Source organism: Puntigrus tetrazona, chromosome 19 (genome assembly GCF_018831695.1).
Source record: "Puntigrus tetrazona isolate hp1 chromosome 19, ASM1883169v1, whole genome shotgun sequence".
NCBI classification, from domain to species: domain Eukaryota; kingdom Metazoa; phylum Chordata; class Actinopteri; order Cypriniformes; family Cyprinidae; genus Puntigrus; species Puntigrus tetrazona.
The window spans coordinates 1,645,436-1,657,255 of NC_056717.1; the positions used below are offsets into that span (position 1 = coordinate 1,645,436).

An 11,820-nucleotide genomic window follows, 5' to 3' on the forward strand; every position below is an offset into this window, starting at 1 on the left:
TCCTATTTTTATAATATACAAATGTATACATATATACACACACACATATCAAATTTTCAAAATAAGGAACAAATGCACAATTTAATGCCTTTGGTGAAATTTAAACAGGCAAATGTAAACATCTTATGTTGTATATACAAATAAACAGTATGCTTAAATTATGCCGTTTAATATAGAACACTGGGTTAAAAGGAAATATGAAGAAACTAATGAATCACATTTAAAGTCATTTGAAAAATATTAAAAATAGAAAATATACAAAAAATAGTACACTAGCCATTCTGAGGCCTGCTCTTATTTTTGCACAATATTTTAGTAAGTATGAGGACCATAATGAACACTGGGAAAACCTAAGTTCAGAAATATAAAACTGCAGTTTCCTTAGGTCCATTTTATTTAAATAGCACTTTAATCCCAGTACATAATACATTTAATGACCTGAATTCTAGAGATGAAGTCTGGAAGTAGAGGGACAGTATAAATCATAGTACACTATTCCTGCTGCCTAAACACTAGTGTTAGCTGGGTTTCTCTGTGCTGCTAGGTGGTGTCAGTGGGAACAAGGGTTCCAGGCTTTTTGACTGCTTCTCCTGAGCCTCGTTCTGTAAAGCAGAACATTACAATGATTAAAATAACCTGTTAAATGCACCTGGCTGGAACAATGCCAACCCAGTACAACATGCTCATAAATGTTCCTCTTATTCCACATCTAAACGTCTGCATCAATCAATTACACTAATCTCCATGATTAATATTAATTAAGCATTAGACTCACCAGCATGCATAGGTAGTCCACATGTGTCTGAATGTTGTGTCTGTCTTCAGACGGCACCTGTCCAAATTCTCTCAGCTGTGCTCTCTCGTAACACGTCATGGTCTCCACGAAAGGAGCCATCCAGTTCACACAAGTCTCAATGGCCTCCCACTTCAGTCCTGTAAGGAGCACAAACACTTAGTCAAATCCACACTAAAACACTGCAATATGCTTTAAAACTACCACTCTTATAATACAAACAACCCAAATACAAAGTACATTTCGATACAGTTATGTAACCCTGCAGTACAAAAGTTATAAGTAGCACAGGCCAAAATTATAGATTTTTGTTTCATGCCAAAAATCATTAGTATATTCACAATATCACATTTATGCCATTGACAAAATATCTTGTCAATTAAAAGACAATGCTTCCCTGTCAAAGTTCCCTGACAAGTTTTTTATGGCATGTCCTGAATGAGTTATGGGACGTCCTGGGTCTACTGGGCTCCGAAAAAAGACAATTGTCATAAACAGGAGGATCAGATACAATATAGATCATATATGTAGATCATGCATGTAGATTGTGTTTTGACCATTTTGAATCTGATCGGAATGAAATAGACAGTGACGGAGATGCCTTTACAGACATAGAAACATCTCTGGTTAAGTCTTGGATAGATTGATAGATCAAGTTTGTATGTATGTGCACTATATATATATACCTCTCTGCATTCAAGTGATGATAAAACATTTTTTTTTTTTTAGCAGAGGCTAGGTTCTTATTTTGATATATGATATGTTCATAATATGCATAGCAGGAAATATTATTGTAAATTTCCTATTGTAAAAATGTCTATAGAAAGCTTATTTATTCAGGTTGCAGATAAGCTATAAATCTTAATTTGGATTGACCCTTATGACTAGTTTTGTTGTCTGTGGTCACATTTTTGCTTTTAAAACTGTATGTTTGCTATAAGTAATGGCTTTAGAAAGTGTGTAATTATTATGTGTAAAACAAAATGTCCAAGTATTGCCAAGTCATGTTTGCCAGACCTTATTTTACTAACAAATTGAAATTCCTGTATTCCTAAAAAAAGGAATACAGGAATTTCCATTTCCTAAAAAAACACACAGGAAAATCCTGATAAATCATGGGTTAGCCTGGCTAGCTGAAAGTGGTTCTTTTGCTGTTGTCTTTAATGTGTTAGGAAAATCAAGCATTCACACTCTGAACACAATGTGGTCGTGTGCATCTTGAACTGCTTCAATATGGTTTAGATGTACACTAGCTAGCACCTTTAGAAACATGAAGATCATATATAACAATAGACCTTCCAAATGAAAATCTTACCCGATACTTTTTGGACAACATCAGCTGACATAAAGTGGCAAAAAGCAGCCGCTGCTAAGACTGCATATTTAAAGTCCAATGAGTTGATATCAAGGATGCACAAATCTAAGAGCTAAAACAAACACAAAAAACACTTTTTACAGTAATTATCAAGATGTTATAATTGAATCGTTTATAATGGTGTGGGGAAAGCGTGTATACCTGTGTGATCTGAATGTAGGTTTCCTGAGAAAACTGAGGTACTAATAGGTTGGTGACATCGTACACTGATGCAATCTGAATGTAAAGCTTCATCCATGAAAGCACAGTCTCTGGACAAAGATCCCAGTTCAACACCTGGTGAGTACATAAAGACATGTTTAATTAACACACACAGACAGAACTAAAAAGATAAATACTTTCTTATTCTATTTTTAAAAATTTTATATTTTTTTGTTTCCCTGTTTTCATCTATATTGAGAGTGTATGAAACGTGAATGAAATTAGTAATCAAAAATAAAGATGCATAAAATGCAAGTCAAGTGAAAATTATTTGAAGCCCAATATCTATCCATTTCTGCATAATCACATGCTAAATTGTACATATTGTCAATATATATTTGTTATATCTATTTATCCATGTTTTGACATTGTAAACTGATTGAAAAATTTCTGTAGTGATTTTTTTTGCATGCTCTCTCTGTTTCTCTCCTGTCAGTGGTCTTCACTTTCTCTGTCCACACCTTTAACATGATCAGCTCCATCTGCAGGATCTCCTCCTCCAGACAGGCTCCGTCAGACACATATGCCAACTCAGTGATTTTTGGAGGATATATTTCCTATAAGAAGGAACATGCAGTGATTTGCAGTGATTTGATATGCAGACAGTGACTCGAGTGTAGATAAAACAAATAAGACCTACTTATTTTAGACACACAATGCATAGAATAATGCATATATAAACATATACATACACTCAGACATACATTATTTCTAAAATTGTTACATGCTTATTCATTATATTGTTATATAAAAATATATTTAATATGAATATATTTTTAATACAAATGTGATCGTATTTAATTTATGCATTAATATACACAATAAATACACAGTATAGAGCATATTGTTATTTATATTACATCATGTAAACAAAAACATCTAAAACATTTAGAGTGTGTGTGTGTATATATATATATATACACTATAAATAAACAAATAAACAAGTTTTAAACACTTTTATACCTCTATTTTGGAGGAGATGAACAGAGCCGTGATTCCTATAAGCTGCAGTTGATCCTTCTGCACATCTCTTTGGAACAACATATACCTGTCAAAGAAGTCCTGAGCCAGGTAGAAGGTTTGTCTGTGAAGTGTGTATGATTCACACACCTAAAGAGAAATGAAGTGAAAAGACAAAGGATTGAAAAATATTTTTCTACATCCAGTTAGCTTCACCTAGCTGTCTAGTCAATTAGTGTTCTAGTATAGGCTTTTAGTTTTTGTTTAACAAAATAAATAATAAAGAATAAAGAGAAAATATCTGGGAAAGTGATATTCTGAAATGTTTAAAGCAGCTTTTTTTTTTTTTTTGGTAAAAAATTATCCAAAATCAGTATTTGATAAAGTACATAACCGGTCAGTGTTTAAATCTATTGCCTAATTTAGCTCAATTCACAACAATTAGCTCATGTTTTCTAATTTGAGTGGAGCTGGTAGGTTTTTGCTGGAAATTCGAGCATGGATAAATACGACTCGTCTGTAAACATAAAGATTGAGTTCAGGCTTGCCTTATTCACCTGTGAGGATTTGGGTCATATATTCCAAGACGAAAGCTAAAATCTGATTAATAAGCTACTTACAGGATGACACCACTTTGATGTGGTGACTAACAGCTACACATTTACCCCAAACATTAGATTCATCTGAGCACAGTACAACCAACACATTAAAATATAATTCCGCAAAGAACTGCAATACCATGTTTTCAAACATAGATGGCGACAAAGAAGCAAAACTTCTGGACTGCAGATTAAACAAAGGCAAAGTCTTTAGTAATAAATTACAAGAATGCTCCTTTGATCACCTAAGTTCATAGTCAGGAGTTTAAGCTTTACTACATTTTTACAAAAGAACAGAAGGCAGAGTTGACCTTGTTGCTATAGATTTGGTCTCTTTTTAAAATCATCCAAAGTTGGTTAGCAGAGGAGAAAGCAGGCAGACAGTGAGAAGAAGAAATATGTAACTATTTTAAAACCACACTTAAGACATTAATAATTTAATCTTGAATAAGCATTGAAGTACATTCACTCAATAAACTTGAACAATACTATTAGAATAATTCAAGCTCAGTATGTTTGTGTCTGGGAAGTCATAATTTGTTTGCAAGCAAATGTGCTTCCCACATCAATTCATTAGTAACCATTTTCTTTTTGGTCTCATCTGCCAGTTTGTAAATAGAAATATGATGAACTTTTGAACTACGGAGCTTCTAGGCTCAATTCTCTCCTGCTCCAGACTTGACTTGGGTCTATCTCCTTTATGACAACTGTTCATTGTGGTATAAATGTTAATAGTTATATCTTTAGTAAGTTATGGCCCTGTTAATTCCTGTTGACCAGCAGAGTGTGCTGACTACTAAGTGGCATTGGTAAATTTACTTTAACTTTCTTTGGTATAGGTAGTAATATGATTTGATTTATGGTGAATGGGAATCTGTAGAGAGAGGGTAACCATTTAATTTTGAACTGAATCCCTGTTTTTCATTAGTGAAGGAGGTAAGGAAAGCTTTTTGCTTATTTATTTTATTTTACTTGAATAGGTTATTTAGTACTCCTCCAGTTAGTTAGTTGGTTGGTTGGTTGTTATTTTGCCTGTCCTGAAGACATTTATTACTCCCATGCTTCTGGTTCTCCTAAATAAATTGTTTCAATTTGCCATAATTATGTCCGGTCTCATTGCTACATGAAGTGGACTTCTGCTGAAGCTCTAAAGTCTAAACCTATTGTTACTTACCTTAAAACTTACCTCTTGTCTTCTCCTCCAGTTTCAGTGTGTCTCCTGTATGTTTCACTTCCTAGTCTCTGTCTATGGGGTGTGCTCCAGTCTCTTCATGTTCAGATGCAAGTTCCTGTCAAGACCGAGTTAAGTCCTAGCCATCGTCAATCTTAGCTCCCCAAACATCCATTACCCACCTGCCTTTGATCTCTGTGCTACATCTGTATCAATAAACATCATTATTTTACTCACCTCCGTGTCTTGGTCCATTTTGTAACAGAAGACCAGACCAACACTGCTGACACAGTATGAGCATGGTCGATCCATTCAAGTAACTTGTGGATTCACTCCGCAAAGTGCTCCAGCATCCATGAGTCTCCACCAGCACCGGAATAACCTGACAGCGATCCACCAGCACCGAGCATTTCTTCTCTACTGTCACTCAACAGTCCCATTTTCTGACTGGCACCCTACTCTAGTAATGCAGTGGAGTGCAATGGGTTTCTACTACAATGCTAGCTTGTTTTCACCATGCAATTCACCTCAATTCAAATCATTTCATCTTGTTTTGGACAGAATGATGATGATTAATCAGCGGGAGAACAGCTCTATCACCTAATGCAAGGTACCAAGTCAATTCAGGAATATTCAAATCAAATTTTGTACTTTAGCATCTGCCAGTGGATGGAATGAGAAGTCCCTGGTGACAACATATTGGCAGGGGTCAGAACCCTGACTTTGTCTTCAATTGGCTGCCTACAATGACTCGCTCAGATTGGAGGAGTTCATTCGTCTTTCCATATGCTGTTCTTCTCGATGCAAGCTTGTCATGTCACCGCCAAGACCCATGATACTGCACTCCTCCATCTTTCACCTAGTTCCAGGTGAGCCACTAGGTGAGTAAGGCCATGGAGAAATACATTGCTGAGGCTACATTAGACCGTCAACCGTCCCTGCTGCATCACGCTTCTTTGTGGCTATAAAGGCTACCGATCCCTCAACAACATTAATCACTTTTTATTTATATATCGCTTTTAACGATCACAGTCAAGTTCCGCTAACCACTCCCCCTCCTCCCTGCCATCTTTGAGCAAAGGGACCAAGATTGGACCTCCACCGCGTCTACAACCTCATTAGAATACATGAGGGGGACAAGGGGAAAACAGCCTTTGTGACAACTACCGGCAACTACGAGTATCTCATCACGCCTATAGATTAGTCAACACCCCCTCTGTATTTCAACATTTTATGCATGAGGTCCCCCAGGAGTTTCTACAAAAGTTTGTTCTCATCTACATCTACGACATCCTGACATACTCCTAGAGTGAGGTAGAACATCACCAGCCCATTGTGGAGGTCCTAAAGAAACTATGTGGGTATCAACTCTTCCTTAAAAAATTTACCTTCCATCAGACCACTGTGCCATTCCTCAGGTACATCATTGACCGACGGGGTGTGCAGATGGACAAGGGGAAGGTCAAAGCTAATATTTAGTGGCCAGAACCCACTTCAGTTAAAGAACTTCACAGATTCTTTGGATTCGCCAAGTTTTACCATTGGTTCATTCAGAATTACTAGTCCCCTCAAGTCTGCTTACGAATAAGCTCAAGTCTCTGTCCAGGACACCGGAAGACGCAGACGCCTTTGCCACTTTTAAGAGAGCTTTCACCATTACTCTTCTTCATGTACATCCAAAGCCTGAAACACCCTTCATATTCGAGGTTGACACATCAACCACTGGAGTAGGAGCAGACCTGTCGCAGCAGCAGGGGAGCCCTCCACGCCTCCATCCATGTGCCTACTACTCCTGGAAGCTCAGCCCAGCAGAGAGAAACTATGACATCAGCAACAGAGAGCTGCTAGCTATCAAGCTTGCTCTGGAGGAGTGGAGACACTGGTTGGAGGGAATGTCATTCCAAAAGGCTAAACCCACGCCAAGCACATTGGACTTTTTTCACCAGGTTTGATTTCACAATTTCCTATAGACCTGAATCCAAGAATAGGAGTTGACTTCATGGCTATAACCAGAACAAGTGTTACCTTTAGTAGGGGGCAGATCAGATTTTCTAAATTTTGTTGTCTGCTTCCTTTTTAAAGGAATTACCCACAGCCAGGGAAACTGCCGCAATGCTATTCAACCATGTCTTCAGATACTACGTGATTCCCGAAGATACAGTCTCAGACCGTGGACCACAGAACTGGTTCCAAGAGTTGTAGTGGCTGAGTTGGAGGTACCAGCTGTTGACCACTGTGAGAGAGTCTAGGACGATGCTCATCACCATCTGCAACGGGCTGTGCGTAGGCAGAAGATCCCACCAGAGTACTAATCAGTCATACCTGTGCATCATTATCATCAACTGCAGCATAAAAGCTCACACCACACCTCCCTTCAGTGTCCAGACTTGTTGTAACATGAAGTGGACTACCGTTGAAGCTCTATTGAGTCTAAGCATATTGCTACTTACCTATTGCTATTTAAACTTGCCTCTTGACTTCTCCCCCAATTCCTGTATGTTCTACATCTGCATCAATAAATATCATTATCATTTTACTTACCTCCATGTTTTGGTCTATTAAATGTTTTTAGTTTGTTACTAATTAATTTGTTATTCTCACTCCCAATCCTAGACCTGGTTGCGTAACATATACAAGTAATATTTTTTGTTCTTTCCTTTCATTAATAAAAAGCATATATTAAACTTATTTGGTCAATTTAGTTTTGTTTGATGCTTTAAAACAATTAATTGCATCTAAAATACGTTTTTGCTTACATAATACAGTGTATGTTTATTATTTATATTTAAATATACTCATATATCAGTGGACCAATGTAAACAAAAAAAGTGGTCCTATATTATTTTAGGTGGCTGTGACTATAGCAGTTGATGTACTTACATCAAGAAATAAGTACAATGTATTTAGTGTGTTCATAATGTATTGTAAAAATCTCTTTTGCTGCAATTGAAGTGGGATATATAGCGTTAGTTACAAGTTTGGCTTTAAAGGTCGATTAAGGTGTAAGGAATTGTAAGTAACTGTAGTTATACATATAGCTACAGAAACTAATTATAGATGCATGCAGTTGTTTTAAAAACATAAGTAGAATGTAATAACATGTACACCATAAGTGCATTGTATCACATGATTATAAAGGGAATCTAGTGTAATGAGCAGATCATGCGACAGTACCTCCATAAGCCAGTCGAGCAGCATAGCCCTCATTTTGGGTCGCAGCGACGGGTGTCTGTCTAAACTGCTCTTGCTGTGTTTGTATTTTATCTCTTTGCTCAGCATTTTCCTCCAGACGTCCTCTGAGCTGCACCAACTTCCCCAAAAAAGAAGACAAATACAGACTTCAGAAAATGTATCAGTAAAAGACAGGATGCAGAAAAATATGACACTGCATCATCCTGGAGTTCAGTATTGAGATGAAAGGGATTCTTGCCGCTTATTGTTTTAATACAGCTACTGATATGATACTGATACTGAAATTACATCTTATGCACAGAAGCCATCGGTGTAACACATGCTCTTCATGGTTGCTTTTATACAAAATGCTTTAAGCTGATTTTTTAAAATACTTTGATAGTTTCTTTAGCACAAAGGCCAAATTCCTTTTGTCATCCATTACAAGCCTCTACATCTAAAGACTCTACAGGACAGCTGAATCTCTTCGGTAAGCAAGTCAAAAAAAAAGTTGTTTAGGGGGCTTTCAAGAAATGTTCTCACTCATCCAAAAACAATCTCCAGTATATTCAGTGGTCAAACACAACTAGAACATCAAATGACACTGGCTTCTATGATCAGATTAAACAAAAATTTTTTTTTGCAAAAACTCAAGATTGGTTGGGTATAAATAGGGATAAAAAAGCCCATGACCACAGTTAAGGACCAATAACATTTCTATCCCTTAGCCCTTCCCCTTTGCCTTACCCCTCTGTTTTGCATGTTCACATGAAGGGTAGGGGTAAGTGGAAGGACCAGATAGGAAAAGATGCATAAATGTAAGCAATATTAACATTAATAAAGATTTTAATGAAAAGCATTCATTTGAAATAAGTTATATTCGATCGTGTGTTCAAATTGTGTTCACGTTATTTAAAGAAATGTTTGCCTAAAATAGCTAAGGTTAAGGATGGAGGTTTGCTAACATTAAACCATTAACGTTACTGATTGCATAACGGTGCTACAACGTATCTTCATGTTTGATTCAGGCATTTACCACCCTTTTCTCAAAAACTGCCAATCCGAGAGAGAGCGAAGTTGTGTGTATTCACATCTGTGCTTCTCTCTTTACAATGACTGAGTTCATGCAGAAACAGCGATTTTATCCTTTTGTTGCAGGAAAATAGTATGAAGCGATTCAGTATTTTAACTGTATTTTAGTATTCCAATAAAAGTTGTATGTGTATTGTAAGGAGCTAGACGACGTATGGTGACATGTGACGTCATGGTAGTGGTGTCCCAATTCTTATACCCTGTTTCAAGGGACAAGGGGTATAAAATACAATTGATAAAAATAATAATAAAATAGGGTATTTAGGTTGTCTTTCCTACAATGAATGTTATTTTGCTCTGCAGTTTTTAGTGTCACATTCCACCGAAAATCAAATAATGTTCCCCAATACCATGTGCTACTTCTGTCTCTCTGTCAGTTTGCGGTTGTTCTGCTATGAATTTTTACACAGTGTGGTCACAATAAAATTTCAGTACAGGAACACACCTGAGTGTAGGGAGAGGAGATGGCTGTGGATCTGGAGCTTGATCAGACGAGTCAGAAACAACATCATTGACACTGCTCCGATCAATCTGCTTCCCTACATTCTGAACAGACAACACATTTATACACATATAAAAATCAAAAAGGAAATAAAGTTGAAACCATGTGTTACACATTACCCAAATGCATAATACATAACATTACAGATCTTACCTAAAGACTAGCCTACAAGTCCCTAGAAGTACTTAACTGCAATTTGTACTGAAATAGGTCACTGTTTTATTAGATATTAGATAGATAGTTTTGTATTAGATACAAACATTTTGCTTATAAAGTGCTTATTCTCGATACACAAAATGTTTGTTAATTCTGAAATAATAAAATAAACTATGTTGAAATTGAAGATTGTTGAAATGGTGTTATTGTGATGATCTATATTTGGGACTCCTCCGCTACAACTTGCGATGTTTAGGAGAACCAACATAATGAATCCACTTAAAATCACTTGTTTTATATCTAATGGGATTTTTCATTATTCATTCTGGGATCTTACATTCCCAAATACTTTTTGGGGCCACTGTATATATATTTTATTCATATAAAATACCTGAGAGTCATTAAACTTTTTTGTTGATTTTCTTCTCTTGTTGCACTGCAAAACAAACAAAAAATGCAACATTACATGTGTAACATTACATGTGTAGCACATACACACTGACCAAATACAAAATAAACAAACATATACCGCGCTTACTTCTTTCTTTACTCTTGCTATCTTGTGTGTGTTTCCATTCACAGATCTAGCTTGCTGGCATCCCCTTAAAGACAGAGAAGAAAATCGAAAGGTTATGTTACTTGATGATCCCACAAGCATGATAAAATTACCGATATTACAGGAAGTTGCCGTTTCAATAGTCATAATAGCCTAATAAACATACAGAATAATCACAAAATTAAAATGTAAAACTGGTAATATGAATGGTTTATGTCTGCGTTATGCTTGCTTTATATCTTGGAAATAAAAATACATTATGATCTCAGTATAAACAGTAAAAAGTAATTACACTAAAATCGCAGTAATAACAGTGTTCTTACCTTCTTCTCGCCATGATCTTCAGTATGCAAGGAAGATTTAAGTTCTTATGTATTTTGCCTTCAGAACCAAATGGCCTATCATGGAAATGCGTTATTTTTATTATTTGTGGAAAAACAACACAGCAAATACACTGCCAGTATATAAATAAAAAAAAATGCATGACTCGTAAGTATATCATTCTAAATGGCAAAGACATGTTCATATTAAGTGTTTTAATTTTGTCGCTTTAGCCTGTTAGCATTGCTCATTGGTATAACTTATACAGGCAACACAATCTGCGTGCACAATACAAGACCTAATTTAGCAAAATATTATGTAAAACTTACAGTAAATTAATACGTTCAGGTGGTGTCATTAATAATGCTAGGACTAAACAAAGCTGGAGCGCAATTCCAAGTGGAATTATATAAATAAAAAATAAGTGCTAAGATCAGTGCATTCGACAGCTTCTTCACGTCGACAAAAACGTATGCATAATGTATTTAATAAAAAATAACGAGTGTGTAAAAATGACATTGCACTTCTTACCAGAGAAAGTCGGTTTGTGAGTCTCGCGCCGGCGCCAAGGCTAGTGAGCGCGCATGCGCTGGTGCTCGTGAACCCCGCGCGCGCGTTTCCACTCTCCGCTTTTCCTGTTTAACTACTTTTGTTATTTTAGGCCGTTTTTCACAAGAACAAGAATGCGTCATGCGTCGTTATTTGTGTATTCTTAACTATAATCAAATATCTATGAATATTAAGCTTCAATATTAAAAATATAAATTTTAAAGAAAAGTTTACACTGAGTGAGATGTTAGACATGAGTTTTACATTCAGACCGCTGGTTTTTATCTCTCTCTGACTGAGGAAAATGAAGACAATATACATACTTTGGACGTACTTGAAACCAAAATTTTTTTGTTGACGTATTTTTCATATTA

General features: G+C 36.2%; 1 protein-coding gene across 1 annotated transcript; it reads right to left on the bottom strand.

Moving 5' to 3' along the window:
* Positions 1-132: 132 nt before the first annotated feature.
* Positions 133-11,589, bottom strand: LOC122323559 (G1/S-specific cyclin-E2-like). Its single transcript, XM_043217470.1, has 12 exons — positions 11,429-11,589; positions 10,900-10,974; positions 10,559-10,622; positions 10,412-10,456; positions 9,808-9,908; positions 8,274-8,409; positions 3,333-3,479; positions 2,831-2,926; positions 2,310-2,444; positions 2,109-2,220; positions 776-933; positions 133-602 (listed from the first exon to the last, which is right to left on the bottom strand). Exons 1-12 carry the CDS (start codon positions 11,587-11,589, stop codon positions 519-521), a joined length of 1,314 nt encoding a protein of 437 aa, XP_043073405.1. The 3' UTR covers positions 133-518.
* Positions 11,590-11,820: the final 231 nt, after the last annotated feature.

Coding starts and splice junctions, on each gene's coding strand:
- LOC122323559 (XM_043217470.1), bottom strand. CDS start 11,589: ATGACGCATTCTTGTTCTTGTGAAAAACGGCCTAAAATAACAAAAGTA. Junction 10,457..10,558: donor TAGCAAGAGTAAAGAAAGAA/GTAAGCGCGGTA, acceptor TTTGTTTTGCAG/TGCAACAAGAGAAGAAAATC. Junction 8,410..9,807: donor TCTCCTCTCCCTACACTCAG/GTGTGTTCCTGT, acceptor TTTTTGGGGAAG/TTGGTGCAGCTCAGAGGACG.